This window comes from Cynocephalus volans, chromosome X, assembly GCF_027409185.1.
Source record: "Cynocephalus volans isolate mCynVol1 chromosome X, mCynVol1.pri, whole genome shotgun sequence".
NCBI lineage: Eukaryota > Metazoa > Chordata > Mammalia > Dermoptera > Cynocephalidae > Cynocephalus > Cynocephalus volans.
The window spans coordinates 46284424-46302492 of NC_084478.1; the positions used below are offsets into that span (position 1 = coordinate 46284424).

The following is an 18069-nucleotide window of genomic DNA, read 5'->3' on the forward strand; positions in this document are numbered from 1 at the left end:
TTAATTTTCAATTTAAAAAAAATTATTTAAAAAAAATTCTATAACCTGGATTTTTATATTAGACTAGGAAATATAATTTATTTCATAAAAGTTAATTTCGTTACAAAAGGAATGCTAATTGTAATTCACAGTTTGTAGTTTACAGAATAAACAGAGGTGAGAAGACTGGCCATCCCTGGAGTCTGGCACAACCCTAGACATACAACTTTGTCCACAGCCCAGGCAGGGAGTTCAGCCCTTTCCCCCAGGAGAGCTGCTCTCTGCACCCAAGCTCCTGGTCACCTCCCCTCAGAGAGCCTGCTATGACGCCCAGTTTGGGAGCTAGCAGGAGGGGACAAAAGGTCCCTGGATTATCCACGGCATGAGGAGGGTCCCCAAAGCTCTCAGGAAGACGCCACCCCTGAGCTCTGGAGCCTGGGGCACTGTGAGAGAAGGCAGAGAGAATGGAAGGTAGAAGAGAGACTGGTTGACCTTGCCGACTCAGAGAAGGCCAACCTCCAGTTGTTCAAGCGTGGGACTCAGAGAAGGGCACACACACCACACGGTGCTGGGGACATGAGCACATGTTCCCATGGAGAAAAGCACAGGCACACACACACGCGCACACACACCCCAGAGATGACAGAGACATAACCACACATTTGCAAGATTTGCAAGCCTCCAATTGTACCAACACTGCTGCTCTTGAGGGAAATGGGCCATTGGGGCTGGCTGCCTCTCAGGTCTGAGAAAGAGAGAACTCTGACCCCACCGCTAAGGCAGCAGCATGGGGACTTAGTTGCAGCAGCCTCAGCAGATTGATGGAGGCAGAAAACCCTTTCTGGCATTTTCTTATGAACTGGGGCAGTCTGAACCCTCCCAGGAGGCTCCGGCCAATTGGTTCTGTGTTCCAGACCGTGGTATACAATTTCTGGAAGTCAGGTTGGAAATGGTTCTTGGCTGGCAAGCTGGGCTTCGCCTGCTAAGAACTTCCATACTGGGGGCTGAGCAAGCAGGCTTCTGAGGATGGGGCAGAAGAGGACAGAACAGAACAAGGAGGAGGGGCATGGCAAACTATGCTCAACTTCTGTCCACTAGGGCTCCTTTCTGAAGCCTACAAAACAGTGTGTCAGAACTCAAGGGGCTCAGACAGCAGCCATGGAAGCCTTCTAGGTATAGAAAGGAAACTGAGGCCCACAGAAGGCCATGACATGCCTGAGGTCACACAGTAGATTAATGGCAGTATGGGAACTCAAATCCTGATCTTCGGACTTGTAGGCTGCACGTGGGAATTGTCGAGAATGGGATGGGAATGTCACCAGCAAGGCTTGTCGCAGCACATGTGTGGTTCTAGCCTGGTCAGGCTACTCTCAACACCATGTGAAAGAGGCCCACTCTGACCAGCAAGGCTGAGCCCAGAGGGGATGAAGTGTCCTTTGCAGGGAGGACTCACTGCCTTTGCCTGTGGCAGCATCCACACAGGCAATGGGGTCAAGAGGCTTGGTCTTGGCCTCGGGGGCCCAGCCCAGCCTGGCCTCTGAGGCAGGGCCGGCCCCTGTATCAGCCCTGATAGAAGGAAACTTCCCTCAACCTCCGGGAAGGTCCTTCACTCACCCTAGGGGGACCAGTGGGTGGTGAGAAACCCCATGAGACCCTGAGTCCATGGCAGGGTAGCTAGGTTGGGGACTGCTGCTCTAAAACCTGCTTTCTTCTCAGAAAACCAAACTTTCAGAGGCCAGGATGTGGCAAGTCTGGTCCTAGTGGCTGTTCAGAGGAAGGCTGGGCCAAGCCCTGGCGTCAATGAATGGAGCTGCAATGGGCAGCAGGAACTTGCCTTGAATGCCAAGAAGGAGAGGCCTTAGGTGAGGCCTCTGGGCCAGCTGCAAGAGCTTGTTCCAGACACCACCAGCCACCTGAATGGGGTTGAGGACTCGTCTCTCTCGTCTCAGCACCTCCTGGGACATCCTGGAACAGGTTTGATAGGAATGGGGTTGTGCTAGCCCCTGTGCCCTGGCAAACCTGCCAGTTCGGAAAGGTACTTTCAGATCTCTGAGACTGCAAAGGGATGGGGAGTAAAGGGTTAAAGGAGGGCTTGTGGAGATCAAAGATCAGAAAATAGCTTTCCACTGTTCTCCCCTTCTGTGAATCTCAGCCAGGCCGCCTGTCAGCCTCCCACACCTTGGACTGAGTGCTAACAAGCTCCTAAATCCACACCGAGCCCAGGATGTATGTTCAGGCTTCAGAAGCTAGAGAGGTCCTCTTATCCATTTCTTCTGCTTTATAGAAGGAGAAACTGAGGTTGGATTCTAGATTCCTTGTCATTAAGAACATACCAGCCTGCTCTAGCCCATCTGGGTAGGGTAGGGATGGGGGAGGTTCTCTGGATGGTCCTGCCCTGGGAGTAAAGCTATCCAGCCCCCAGGAGAGCTGTCCACGGAGGAGCCTCCTCCCATACTTAACTCTGCTTGAGTCCCAATTCTGAGCTACAGCCTCTCTGTCGCAGCCACCAGACCAGGACCAGAACATTCTCCCTGCCACATGGCTAGCCTGGCCTGCCCACATTTTTCATCCCATGGCCTCTTGATCTGGGTTCCCATCAGCCCAGTGGAGCCTGAGGAGTGTCCGCTTGGAGATTTGGGAGGGAAGAATTTTTCAATCTTATGTGATGTCACAGAAAAGAAATACAAATCAGATTTCCTTTATAGACTCTCATACTAGAAAACATCTCAGAGAAGCTAATATGGATTAAATTTTGTCCCAAATTTTCATGTGTTAGAAGCTTAATCCCACTTCCACAGTGTTAAGAGGATGGGAAATCCTATTATTATGGCATTTGAAAGGTTGTGTGCCCGGAAGTGAGGATCAGATTGTGAGGACCATGCCCTAGTGAAGGGTCTTAATACAGTGATGTTTTAATGGTAGACATTTCATAAACCCAATTTTATACTGTGGTTCTGATGGCTTTAAAAGGAGAGTGTATGAGAAGCTCTCTCTGCTTCTGCCGTCTTGCAGTATGATACACTGTGTTGCTGTAGGTTTACCACCAGAAACAAGAACCTCACCAGATGTGTTCCTTGGACTTTGGACTTTCCCAGCCTCTGAAACTGTAAGAAATACCCAGTTTCATGTATTTTGTTATAAGAAACAGAAATGGACTAATGCAAAAGCACTCACACACTCAACTCTCATAATTGGAAATATGTAACATATTTGGTATATTATAAAGAAGATACTGAAGATGAAGGTACTGAAGAGCTCAAGGAAAACTGAGGACAGGTGGTATTGCTTGACAGAAACATCATATTTGTGAAATTTCCAGTGTGTGTGTGTGTGTGTGTGTGTGTGTGTGTGTGTGTGTGTGTGTCACACAGATACACAGTGTTTTGATGTTCATGTCGTTAAGTGCTCAAGTTTGTTTTTATTTATTGAAGAATCCTTATACTTAATTCTTCATGGGAGATTGAGAGCATGAATTATTTTCATTGTTAGTTAAAATGATATACTTTATATTGCCGTCAAAGACCATAGCCATCAACTAAAACTGCTTTCAGAAACAGTCCGTTACTCAGATAAGGTTTAATATTTTGGAATAAAGCCAGAGTAAATAAATATCAATTTTAAAATAATAAATATATGAATGCACGCATACATAAAATTATAGAAAGAAAATACAGATAAAACTCTTAAGAAATAAATATTTAAGTTCATAGTCACAAGTGTTATTGACGCTGAGGATTTAGACTGATACCAAAAACAGAAAACAGGTAATGCTTCAAAGAGTTAGGTAGAAATATTCCCAACTTGTAACATTTGGAAGGGCAGATGTAGAGGAATGTGTTATCGAAGATGATTATATTATTCAGCAATCCCTTTGAGACAAAAGGTAAGTGGCTATGTAGTTTGAAAGCCAGGGTTCAAAATTGGGTTTATGATATAGTCACATACAGTGATATGGTGGGATAGGTTAATGTGATGTAAAATTAGAGAGATAAGATATTGGTTGATGTTCGGAAGAGAAGGACATTGTCTTCGTGGAGATTCAAAAACAGGAATTTTGTAGGGTTCTAGCGTATTCCATTCTAGGGGGAAATGGTGCTCAAGGGTCAAGAATTGTACTTTCTGCTGTAGCAAGTTTAGGTTATAGGAGGCCTAGAACCAAGACATTGAGCCACTTTCTTGTCTAGGACTCATTACAATCTTCAGCTAGACACAGAATGCATCCTAGATGAGAAGGTGTATTTGTTTACTATTGTTGCTTAAGAAATTACTGCAAACTTAGTGGCTTAGAACAACATCCCCTTATTAGCTCACTCTTCTGTAGGTCACAATACTGGCATGGTGTGACTGGGTTCTCTGTTCAAGGTCTTTCAGGCTTGAAATCAGTGCTATTTTCATCTGGAGGACTGAGTAAAGAAGAATCTGTTTCCAAGCCCATTTAGGTATCTGGTAGAATTCAGTTCCTTTTGGTTATCAAAATGACGTCCCTGTTTTCTTGCTGGCTGTTGGGTGGAGTTTACTCTCAGCTCCTAGAGTCCATTAACACCACCTTCAAAAGCAGCAATGAACACTCTCATATAAAATCTCCCTCATGCTTCAAATCTTTTATCAGGAGGAGGCCTGCTTCTTTTTTTTTTTTAATTAAACTTTTTGGGCGAGATCTATTTTGAATCACATGCAATTGTAGGATATACTACATAATAATACATAGTGATCTTGTATATCCTCTACACAGTTTTCCCAAATATTAAAATCTTGCAAAATCATAGTATAGTATCACAAGCAGGATATTGAAATTGATACAGTTGTCAAGAAATTCATCCATTTATTCTAAGTTATTGAATTTATGATGTAAATTTTTTGTAGTATTCCCTTACAATCCCTTAAATGGCCACAGGATCTTTAGTGCTATTCCTTTTTTCAATCTTGAAATTGGTGATGTGTGTTTTCTTTTATATTTTGTCAGTTTTTTTAGAGGGTTATCAACCTTATTAAATTTTTTTAAAGAACCAGCCTTTTGTTTCATTTCTCTGTTTCATTTCTTTGTTTCATTACTTTTTAGATATCATTGATTTCTTTTTTTAATTTTTTATGTTTTATTTTTTTTATTTTTTTATTTTTTTCAGTTTATAATATTTTATTATAGTAGCCCAAGCAAATTAAGGCAATATGGAATTGAAAATGCTTTATTATCAATCAGCTATCTCCTAAATTATTTATTTATTATTTTTTTAAATTTTATATTGTCGATATACAATGTGGTTGATTATTGTGGCCCATTACCAAAACCTCCCTCCCTCCTCCCTCTCCCCCCTCCAACCCAACAATGTCCTTTCTGTATGCTTGTCATGTCAAATTCAAGGAATTGTAATTCTTATGTCTTCTTCTCCCCCCCAGATTGTGTGTGTGTGTGTGTGTGTGTGTGTGTGTGTGTGTGTGTGTGTGTGTGAATTTATTTATTTATTTTTTGCTTTGGGTTTATTTTGCTAATCTTTTTCTAACTTTTTAAGGCAAGAACTTAGACTACTGATTTGGAACCTTTCCTTTTTCCGATATAGGCCTTTCATCCTATAAATTTTCTTCTCATTTATTGCTTTAGCTGCATTACATATACTATGGTATTTTGGAGTTTTATTTTCATTCAGTTCTGTGTAATTATTAATTTCCTTTGAGATTTTTTCTTTGTCCTAGAGATGATTTAGATAGGTGCTGCCTAATCTCCAAGTTAAGAGATTTCCTGTTGCCTTTCTGATATTTATTTCTGGATTAATTCCATTTTGGTCAGACAACATATTCTGTATGATATCAGTTAGTTGACATTTCTTGATGCTTGTTTTATGGTCAAAGATATATTCTGTCTTGGTGAACGTCCAGTGGATGCTTGAAAGAAAATGTGCATTCTGCTGTTGTTGATCCAAGTACTCTATACATATCAGTTAGGTTATGCTGCTTGGGTGGTCCTTGTTGATTTTCTCTCTAGTAGTTCTAGTAGTGCTATCAGTTTGAAAAGGAGGCATTTTATTCCCTGAATATTACTTAGGATTTGTCGATTTATTCTTTCAACTTTATCAGTTTTTGCTGCAAATCTTTTGATGTCTTATAGTTTGGAGTATATGCACTTAGGATGGTTATGCCTTCTTCGTGGCTTTATCTTTTATCATCATGTAATGTGTCTATTTGCCTCTGGTAATATGTTTTTTTTCCTCTGATGTTTACTGTATATAATATCAATATAGCCACTCCTGATTTTGTTTTTATTAAAGTTAGCATCGTATATCTTTTTCTATATTTTCACCTTCAACCTGTCTATGTTATTGAATTTGAAGTGAGGTTCTTATAAATGGAATATATATAGGGTTATGTTTTTAATCAATCTAACAAATTTCTCTCTTTTAATTTATAATTAAGGTAATAGTTGATATTTTAGGGCTAAGTCTTCAATTTATTACTTGCTTTCTATTTGTTCTCTTTGGTTTTGGTAGCTCTCATTTCTCTTCTGTTTTCCTGTGTGTTCCTCGAACATGTTTATCACTTCATCTTGATTTCTATGGTTTTCCAGTCCATCACTTTGTGCTTTTTTCTTGATGCTTACTCTGTGTTGCTTTGCCTCCCACAGATTGGTCACTCCTTTTCCCATGAGTGACGGAGCCACCAAAGATTACTCAAAGCCCATCTCTTTTGAGCAGGGAGAAGCCTCAAAAAGGGGTTAATATACCAGGACCCTGAAGCGTGAGGCATCCTTCCATTTGGGAAATTAACCACGTATTGGGGTTCTCTTCCTGCATTTATTCTCCAGACCAAGAAGTAATAGGAAGAGACATAGGTGGGGTTGTGCTAAATACAGTTTAACAAGTTTAACAATAGAAGCTGGTAACCTTCAGTAAGTCAAGTAAGGTGACTTTCTGTAATGCAATTTGCAACAAAGGCTTGATTTTAGCAAACATTCTCTTCTTTCCACAATTTCCAAGGATCTTCACATATCAATCAGTAACTTGTCTGTCTTTGAGCCAGCAACCTTGCTGTGTTACAATTCTTATCTTGCAACAGAGACTCAATAGCCTGGGGAAAACTTCCTGTCCTTTGCAAGGTCAATATTTGAAACTGCAAGGCTTTGGAAAACCAGGCCCTGCGAAGTACATTTACTTTAGGAATCCTCTACAACTCTGGGTATTACAATAAACATATGTGACTTAACCCAGTCTACTGGTATCAGTGTTTTACCACTTTGAGTTAAGTATGGAAACCTTAATTCCATTTAGGTCCTTTGCATTCTCAACTTGTAAATATTGATTTGAGTACCTGCTGGTGTTGTAATTTTTGTTTCATCTATCACATTCTATTTAGAAAATTTACAGGAAGATTAGCCATTTCTCTCTGACTACATGTAAGATTTTTTTGTCTATTCTTTTTAAAAATCTAAGTATGATGTGTATTATGGATTTCTTGTGGGTTATTCAATTTAGAATTTGCTCACTTTATCAAATCTGTTACCTTTCAGTCTTTTGCCACATTTGAGTTTTCAGCCAAGTTTTTCTTCTCTTATTCTTTCAGCCCCACTCCATTTCTCCTTTTTTATGGGGGGGGTACTCTGTACAAAGTTTGGGTGTTTTCTTACTGTTCCATAGATCCCTGAGGCTCTTTTTATATACTTATTTATTTTTAGTTTACTTTCCCTCTGAAGTATGTATTAGGTAAATTCTATTGATCAGTGATTTTCAAATTCACTGATTCTATCCTCTGTTATCTCCACTCAATGAGTTTTTTATTTATTATATTTTTATATGCTACACTTTCCATGTTTTCATTTCATAACTTTTAGGTTTTTGCTCCAATTTTCTATCTTTTCACTGGTTTCAAGAGATTTAGAAAAGAAATTTAAATACTATTTACAGTGGTGGCATTAAAACCCTTGTCACATACTTCTAACATCTGAATCATTTTGGTGTTGGCATTATTTGATTTTCGTTTATCATTCAAGTTGTGACATATCTGGTTCTTGGTATGATTGATAACACTTGACTGTATGTTGGAAATTTTGGCTAATATGTTATCAGACTCTGGATTCTATTTAATGTGTTCTTTTTTGTTGTTGTTTTCTTTTTTAACATTTAACTGGCATTCCCCCTGTTTACATTTGGCATGTAGTTTATGCCCTGCTTTTGCAGACTGAGGTTCCATGACAATCTTATTTTCAGAACTTGTGTGGTGCTGTTTTAGTATGCTTGGTTTATCTTGTGTAGGTGAGTTTCCCACTGAGCCTTGCTGGTGCTGCTTAAAAGGGCAGAAGGAGTTTCTGCCAGGCCCATTTGGGTGAAGAGTGCTTCCTGGGCCATGCACTTTATGTGGAAGGATTTCTTCTGCCTGGAAGCATTGGAGGCCACTTTACCAGGTTGAGAGCTTTTTGTGGTGGGACCCCTGTTGCTGGGCCTTCCAAGTTTCCTGATGTCTCTGGGTAGGGTAGAGGAGTCATGGGCCCAGCTGAGAGGGAGAACACTTTCCAGGTTGGAAGCTTTTTGTGGTGGGAGCCTTTTGCTATAATCTAGGCCCCCCTGTATGTCTGGATAAGGGAGGGGAGTCTCAGATCCACTGGGGAAGGAGAGTACTTTCCCTGGCCACTTATTGTGATCAGGGCTTCTACTTTTTACTCCTTAAAAGTTCTGCTGTTTTCATGTGCTGTTTTGTGTAAGACTCCCATTTGAACTTGTGAAGGAACAGCTTACTGGAGCCATGTCCTGTTTTAAGCTTGAAGTTAGGAAATGCTGGCCCTGAGTCACGTTTTCTGATTGGGGAGAGGGACATATGATGCCCTGTCATGATGTTGTTCATCCACTCTAAGACTCCTTACCCAATTCACCTTCTCCTTTACAGCTTGTAGAGTTCTCCTTTGATTTTCTCATGTTATTTCCAGAGTATATAGTTGCACTTATACAGGGGGAGAAGGGATTAAGGAGCCTAAGCCATCTTATCTGTACTGAAAGTCCTCTCTGTGTCTTTTAAGTGCTCACCGGATTAGCTCAGGTCCACTCTGGATAATCCAGGGTTGTAAATGTCAACTGAACCACATATCAAAATGTATTGATGGGAATGATATTCCATCTTATCTGCAGCCCTCTCTCATACCCCAGGAGAAGGTCTGTTACGAGGGTCATTAAGGGTCATCTTAGAATCGAACTGCCACAGAAGGCGTAAATGAATGTACTGTAGACTTCATCAGGCAATTATCATCCTTTGGAATGTCAGAACCCATTAGGATTGCATGAAATCCACATACTTATTATCATTCTATTTACACTAAATGAAGTAGATCTGTTATGAGGAATACTGAATAAACTTATGAATATTAACAGAAAAAGACTTTCAGAATGGCATGTGAATTTTAGAGGTTTGATCTATTTAAGTCTTCAGTTTTGGCCATGCAGATTTTCACACCTTCTGTGTGAAAAATATGCTGACTCAAAGATGTATTCGAAGACTTGCTCCAACCTATTCCCCATTTATATCTTATAGTTCTGTGAAATTACTGTGCCTGTCAGCAATTCACATAGAAAATAAAAGTCAGTGATGATTCTGACTTTGAACTCTTACAGCAGAGTTAAACTGAACACTGTCCATATTTATATAGATTACACATTCCAAAAAATTGTGACCATTGCTTTAGGTTATAATACAATGTACTCTCATCCAAATTAAGATTAATAATTTTAAGCAAAATTTGCTGGACTGGCCAACATATAAAGAAAGAAACAAACAAACAAAAAACCATTTTGAGTTTTCAGGCCAAATTAGAATCAGAAGAAAAGTCCTTCACTATGTTAGGAAAAGAAACATGACCTAAAGTTTTATCTAAAAGAGCTCTGGTCTTAGGGTGATACTTTTATTGGGTACAATTAGAATTGAATTAGCTAGGTTTGTTTTTAGGACTCGGAGGTTAAGAATTTCAGATTACAACGTGCAAAGCTATAGGCAACAATTGGTTAATTTAGATCATGTACAAAAGATTGAGTTATGAGTAAATGTAAAACACAAAACCCTTCATAAGAAACAAGCATCAGTTAAAAAATAATTAGGAACAAAAGTTATGTACTAAAAGAAATAGAAATGTTAAAGGAATAATTGAAGAAATGCCTGTGTTGCTTTTTTCTATTCATTTGTTTACAATTACAGCAAAGCCAAGTATGACAAGTTTAAGAGACAGGTTAAAAGTTCTAAGCGTTTGTCATCTTTTTATCACTTCATGAGATGGAATGTACAAGGACGCTTCAAGAAGTTCATGGGAAAAAAGAATCAAAAGTGAATATGAATCTTCCATGAAGTTTTTAAAGTGCCCTGCTACTTGTTCTCTCCTTTATCATAAAACATTTGTGTAGAGGAATCAAAACTTAAGAGAAAGAGGGTCGTCAAAGTGCTGAGTCATAGAGCAGAAAGGAGGGCAGGGGAAGAGGCAAGAAGGAACGCACCAACTGGGCTCGAAGAGAGTTTGGGGTGCTGGTTGTGGTAGCCGGCCACTTTAAATCCACTCTCCATCTGCCTCTACTTTTCTCTGTGATCTCAGAAGCCTCACCAATATGGGCTTCATCAGCCAGTCTCTCTTGTCTTCACGTTGGGTTTGGCTAATGGGAACTATCAACAGGAGATTAGAAGGAAAGAGGAAAGAAAGGTTGGGGCATTTATTTCTCTGGTCCCCCACTTCCAAGTTTTAGGTTGGCAGTGGCTGCCATTTGTCTAAGGCCACAGTTCTTGTTGGGTAACACTCTAACTACAACGACAAGACATTCTAGGTTGCAGGAACCACTAGCTCTCTATGACCCTTCAAGCCTAATGGTGATAACACTGGTTTCTCACACTGCTAGCCTCAGGGTATTTCATCATCTCCTGATTACCCTTCATTCTTTACACACTTCAGTAAGTGGTCCCTTAATTAAACACTATTTGATCACCGTTTTCAAGTGTGGCATCTTTTTTAAAGCAGGATCCTGATACACTGGTAGTTGGGAATGAGAGAAACTTTAAGATAGTATGAGTGGGTTGGATAAACTGCTGAGGAGAGAGCAAAAGAAGGCTTTAGAAGCTTTTTCCAACATGCTATGTGTATAACGGGACTTTATGTGAATGGCTCTAATACAATTTTTAATCGCTTCTTAATTATTTTGGTTTGGGTGCTGATTTAATTGCATGCACATCCAAGACAGGACAGGACTATGAGACATCTGGGATTCACATGAGTGGATATGGCTATTAGGATCTATCTGAAATTGATTATAACATAGTAAGACACTTCTGTCATGGAATCAGGAACATCCCAACCCAGTGTACCTGCTAAGTTTCTACTGAAATTCAGTGACTTGCCATGGTGTAGAATTGGTCTTTATTGTCAGATGGGACACGTTTTCTTTTGGCTTTTTAATATTTCCTTTTATTCTGAAACAGATTGGAGAAAGTACAATCATTCCTTCAAGAACCAACAGTTCAGGTAAAGTTGATATTTTATATACGTGTCTCTTCAAAAGTGGACGTAAGGCAAATAACAGTTATCTGTCTAACAGTACAATGATTTTCATAGATGAGAGTTAACATCTCAGCTAGAATTTTCACTATCACTAGAATCTATTACTTTACACCGACAAATAGGACACGTAGAGTTCTCAGACAGCCAGCGATCAATGCAATGGACATGATATTCATGGGAACAAGGTAGTATGCGAAGCTCGTTGCCTTCTGTGTATTCTGTAATGCAAACACAACAGGATGCTAATGCATCATTTTCACCAAAAGTTCTTACTGCCAAGTTCTCAATCTGTGCTTTGGTGAGTCCTGTAGGTTGGTCATGATCATCTTCATTTAAGATGAAAAACGGAGGAAGATTAGGGAAGACCTGTGCGTCATCTTCATCAGAGGTCGTTTCTTGCCTGGCCTCTGATGGTGAGCTATCTTCACTACTGTCTTCAAGTATCAATGAGAAAATTTCTGAATATTCACTACTGGAGCTGGAACTGGACATAGGACTAGAACTGGAACTAGACATACACCTGGAACTTGAACTGGAAATTGATGAGGAACTTGATTGGGGTCTGCAGCTAGGATTTGAATTGGAACCAGAACTCCTACTGCCACTGGAACCATCTTTTCCATACTGTGACTCTGTCCTTTCCATGTTCTGACTTGGGGGTGAGCAAGTAGGCTCTAAGTCATGATCACTGCTCGAAAGGTTACTTGACTCATCAAATCCTGTTATTATTTGCCTTAATGTGCTCTGAGTTGCAGCAGATGTGGCAATTCTATGAGAAGGGATTCTCACGGTTCTGCCATAATTTCTCACACCTCCCTGCTCAGAATGTGAAGAAGTATTTCTGAGTCCTCCTTGTTCACTTTCTAAAGTGACAGTGTTGTTTGGTGTCTCAAATGTTAACTGAGGTCTACCAGCTATGCGGTCTCTTGGCGAAAATTCTCTTCTTACTTCAAGATCAAAGACTGTCATAGGATTTCTTGGTCTCAGTCTCCCATATTCACCATTTCTGGTTGTGTCTGGAGAAAGTTCTCCTGGAAAGGCATAACGTGCTCCAGAAGCTTCAAAAAGATGCCTACTTTGCAACTCAGGTCCACTTGCCTGCTGTCTCAAATTCTCATGTTGTCCAGTGGTAAAAAACCTCTCAGTCTCATTTACCAGAGGCTGATCAAAAGTCTGAGATGATACACTATGATGAAATCTTTGTGAAATGTCACTCAATGAATTCCGAGGTGACCTACTTTCAATTCTTGCTCTGGTTCTACGATGGTCTGGGCTCCTGCTTCTCGCTCTTCTCTCAGTTCTGGTTGTTGGGACTTCTATTATTTCTACATTAGCACTTTGTTCTGATCTAGCTGGCGTTGCATATGTTGACTCAGATTGTGGATTTCCCACTTGCCTCTGTCTGTTTTCTGTATTTTCTGCCCTGGGACGTCTTGGAGATAATGCATATTCATTCCCTGGACCCAGGCTTCCATTATTATGGTGAAAATTTATCCCTGTACTGAAACTGAAATCACCACCTTCCGGACTACTCCGGCTCACTTCTATCCAATAGTGGTCTTCTCCTTGCTCACTTCCTGTGGTACTATTTTCAGTATCTCCAAAAGAGATAATCCATTCTATTAGAGAGTCACCACTGGACGTATCATCTGAAGGGTCCCCTCCACCTGTTACCAGAAAGAGGAAGGGGGATGATCAGAAAGGGACTATCAAATTTAGAGCCATCCAACCAAAGGAGAAATAAACAAATGGGATTATATCAAACTAAAAAGCTTCTGCACAGAAAAAGAAACAATTAACAGAGTTAAAAGGCCACCAACAAAGTGGGAGAAAATATTTGCAAAACATACATCTGACAAAGGATTAATATCCAGAATATTCAAGGAACTGAAACAACTTTACAACCAAAAAACATGTAACCCAATTAAAAAATAGGCAAAAGAGCTAAATAGGCATTTCTCAAAGGAAGATATACGAATGGCCCACAGACACATGAAAAAACGCTTAACATCACTCAGTATTCGGGAAATGCAAATCAAAACCACACTGAGATACCATCTCACCCCAGTTAGGATGGCTAATATCCAAAAGACTGTGAATGATAAATGCTGGTGAGGTTGCCGAGATAAAGGAACTCTCATACATTTTTGGTGAGACTGAAAAATGGTGCAGCCTCTATGGAAAATGGTATGGAGGTTCCTCAAACGATTGCAGATAGATCTACCATATGACCCAGCTATACCACTGCTGGGAATATACCCAGAGGAATGGAAATCATCGAGTCGAAGGTATACCTGTTCCCCAATGTTCATCGCAGCACTCTTTACAATAGCTAAGAGTTGGACCAGCCCAAATGTCCATCGTCATATGAGTGGATACAGAAAAGGTGGTATATCTACACAATGGAATACTATTATGCTATAAAAAAGAATGAAATACTGCTGTTTGCAATGACATGTATGGACCTAGAGAGAATTATATTAAGTGAAACAAGTCAAGCACAGAAAGAGAAATATCACATGTTCTCAGTTATTTTGGGGAGCTAAAAATAAATAAACAAATACACAAACAACCGGTGGGGGGCGGGGAGGGAACAGGACACAACATTTACAATATCTTGAAGTTGATACAACAAGGAAACAGAAAGGACATTGTTGGGGGGCAGGGGGGAGAGGGAGGAGGGAGGGAGGTTTTGGTAATTAGCCACAAAAATCAACCACATTGTATATTGACAAAATAAAATAAAATAAAATAAATAAAATAAAAGATAAAATAAAAAATAAAATAAAATAAATAGAATAAAATATAAAATAAAAAATAAATAAAATAAAATATAAAATATAAAATAAATAAAATAAAATAAAATAAAATAAGTAAAATAAATAAAATAAAACAAAAACAAATTTAGAGCCATCATAAAGTAGTGCTCTGAATCTTTGCTCATTTTTTTTCAAAAAATGAAAACTGAAATATTCAGTGTTTTAAGCAGATGTCACATTTATAGACTTAAGACTTTTGTAAACTAAACAGTCTAGACTTACAAGTAGAAGCTAGACAGTTTCAATTCCATCTGAAAACAGTGTGCTAATCCTAAATAAACTGAGATAATTATTTTTAAAGGGAATTTGGAAAAAGTCTATTTTCAATATTTCATCGTACAGAGACCCTTGCATATCACTGCAAAGGGCATGTCAAGAGATATTTTTTCAGTCCAGTGGCAAAATTCCAAACCAATCAAACAAGGCATACCCCAGTTAAATTATGGTGCTAGTACTTAAGTTCAAATTACATTATTGTGTAATTCTTACTGGTCTACAACATTACTTCTTCTGGTCTCTTGACTGAAGTGCTTTTGATAATATATAAGATTATTTTAAAATACAAGACTATTATAACTACTGACAAAATTGAAACAACATTTATAAACTTAAAATAATTTGAATGCTTCTTAAGGTTACCGAGATTTTGAATTGGCGTGAAAACGAAAGTTAGATCAAATGTACGGCCTGAACCTAACATAAGACATATAAGGCCATGTTCAAGAATTTTTTTTTTCCTGACCTCGCGTGCAGTTTAATTTTCGGGAGGCGTGGGGAGGACAGGGCGTCAAGAGAAACATGTTTGCTAAGTTGGTCTAAAAATGAAACAGGATGTGGACTTGGTTCCTACACCAACAGTTTCACTAAATTTCAAACTATGAGCAACAATTGGGTTCTTCAGAAACAAACACAGACAGTCGGTCCTGGGTGCAGTAAGCAGGCCCTACATCATGGGGGCAGACAGGGCACCGAGACCCGGGGCTGTGGGCTCTGGTGCTGCTCTGGTGTCCCGGCTCCTCCGGGACTGGCCCTTACCACACCCTTCTGAGCAGGAGGCAGGAGCCCAGTTTGGCCAAGAAGGGGCTCCGACCAGCAGATCATGGCAGCCACCTGCGCATGTGAGCACAAAATGGACGTGCTGTACCCAGGCCCTGTCCAAGAACTAACCTGTTATCATAGACACTTCATTAGTTAGATTGTGAGATTGCTTTTTTCTGGTGTTTCTCAGCATGAAATTTCTCAGACTTGAGTTCAGAGTTTAGAGAGGGGGTTTCTTGACCTCATCACTACCGACATTTAGGGCTGGATAACTTTTTGTTATCCGGGAGTTGTCCTGTGTACTATAGGACAATTCGCAGCATCCCTGGCCTCTGCTCACTATATGCCACTAACACCCACCTAACGAGCTGTGACAAGGAAAACTATCTCCAGACAATGCTAACTGTGGGTGGGGGAGGAGCAAATTCAGTACCAGTTGAGAATCACTTGATTACAGTATTCAATATTCCTTTTTCCTGTTAAGAAAATCATATATCTGTATAGAAAAATAATTTAGGAAGTAGGAGGAACTTTCTGTGGATTTGGAAAATCAGGAAAAATAAGAAATAGGCTATTTCTCGTTCTTTCCCAATTAAAACAAACCAAATGAGAATCAGGAAAAAAAAAAAAAAAAAAAAAAAACTTGACGTTCTCACAATGACCAAATAAATGCCAGTTCTCTTTTTATGAGCAATTACTTAGCACTAAATTAACTTGTGCCATTTCTGCATAATTTTTGGTTGACATTTACTATTATGAAGTTCCTTAAGCTTCCCATCCAATATCCCCACCCACAAGCTCCATACCCCTAAAGTGAAGTATACCTCTATCTTCATCTGATTCTCGTGGTTGGTCCTCTGTAATTTGTTGAAGTCTTGTGTTTTCACCTATGGTACCGGGCAAATTGTTATCCCTCATAAGCCTGTAATCTTCATTCGGGCTATTTACAAATCCACAGAAATCTTCTACCCGAACCGACTGGTTCATCTGACTTCCGTGCTGGGCCCCAGATTCACCTTCTTCATCGTCAGCATCTGAGTTTTCCATGTTGATGAACAAGTGGAAAATTAACGTTCTGTTACCAACATAGTGTTGAAATACTAGAACTGCATCTGCATTGTCTTCGCTTCCTGATTGAGTATGAGCATCAGGTTCCGGGTCAGTAGTTTCCACTTCCTCAAAGGCTCCTCCTCCTTGGGGCCACCGTTCTGCACCTAATCAGGCTCTGGTGAGATTGAGACACACCGCTACCCAGCATGCACGAGGAGGCATCGCCTCAGCTGCTGTCATCTTCCTTATTGTGACCACCGCACAGAGACGGGGTTCAGGCTAGTTTGCTAGGTTGCATGCACTTCATTCAAAATAAGCAAATATCTGTGTGTGCTTATGGTGTACCAAGCACTACCCTTCACCTCCTTTCACCGACGGGAGCCTATTCTCAGGCTCTCAGGGGCTTTTTCAAGCTCTGATATGCTCCAGTTATTTGTAAACCAATTTACAGAACCACAATGCAGCTAGTTACATTACAGAGACTGCTTTATTTCAAACCGCTGTGCCAAAGTCATCCCAGTTAAATGCGGCAGTTCTTATTTTCAGGTGTCTAGTGACTTCTCTTTGTCTTTTCTCCTCATGAATTCCTCAAATCATAGATGCTAACTAAAAAAGCCCACAAGTTTTTCGTAACTCCCCAAGGCCAGAGCTGAATTTCCTCAGTTGGGTCCTCTCACTTTTAACTCTTAATGGCTTCATCTGATATTACACAACCCCTCAAGCTCTGTTAAAAAGCTTTGCAGGTTTCCTGCTAACCCAGAGGATCCCTTAAGGAATTCTCTATAATGGCGTCCAGGTTCGTTTGTTTACCTTTCTCATAAATATTATAAATACTGAAGCAAAACTAACCAGAACGTAACAGGCATTTAAAAAACTGGTCCATTGATAACACCAAGGTCAAGTTTTTGGATCTCTGCACAGCCCAGCCACCAAAACCAAACCAAAAAAGACATAAAAACCAGATCCTGATCAGTTATTTATTATGCCTACCGTAATGAGTGCTGAATTTCCTGATTTTGTTCCCTGGCTGTTAGTGCACGAAGGACTGCTTGGTGAAAATGGTGCTCATTTGCAATGCTATCTAAAGTAGACCTCCAAGAATCTCTGGAGTTATTAATATTATCAGCCACACCTAACACTTGCTTGGGGATCCTTCATTTGATTTTGTTTCTATAAAGACCACATCTGGCTACTGAGTACGAACGTGTTACACAATTTGACTTATTAAGTTAAATAAATACATCCAGTGTAAACTATCCTAGCTACTAGAGATTTGTCAAATGTACATGCTCTCAGAGGGGAGACCAAAAAGAGGGGGAAAAAAAATGTAGCGATGTCAAATGTTGCAACGGTCTGTACTCCCAAGTAAATCACATTCCTTGTAAGGGTATTAAAACACGTAAAATTATCAAAATACTACATTTATATGCCGTAAAAGTTTTATATATACATGTATAAGATTGTGTAAGCAAAGACAATTTAATGACATTGGTTATTTAATGGAAGCTGGGAAATGTTTCATAGAGATATTACATTTAAACCTGAGTTTTAAGTAAAATTATGATTTTTTTCTAGGTAAAAAGTGGAAGTTGGGCATGTGTTGGTGGAGGGAAACTAAGTCCCACATAAGGAACAGACTTGAAAAAGTTTGGCTGGTTTGAGAAGCTATGGCCATAGCTT

At 39.8% G+C, this 18069-nt stretch overlaps 1 protein-coding gene across 1 annotated transcript; it reads right to left on the bottom strand.

Moving 5' to 3' along the window:
- Window positions 1-11551: 11551 nt before the first annotated feature.
- Window positions 11552-16386, bottom strand: LOC134367956 (E3 ubiquitin-protein ligase RLIM-like). The gene is made up of 2 exons (XM_063084601.1): window positions 16164-16386; window positions 11552-13149 (listed from the first exon to the last, which is right to left on the bottom strand). Exons 1-2 carry the CDS (start codon window positions 16384-16386, stop codon window positions 11552-11554), a joined length of 1821 nt encoding a protein of 606 aa, XP_062940671.1.
- Window positions 16387-18069: the final 1683 nt, after the last annotated feature.

Bases quoted from the DNA above. Each gene is read 5' to 3' on its own strand.
- LOC134367956 (XM_063084601.1), bottom strand. From the start codon at position 16,386: ATGGAAAACTCAGATGCTGACGATGAAGAAGGTGAATCTGGGGCCCAG. The intron at 13,150-16,163 runs GTATACTTCACT...TTCTGGTAACAG, and splicing joins AGAATCAGATGAAGATAGAG to GTGGAGGGGACCCTTCAGAT.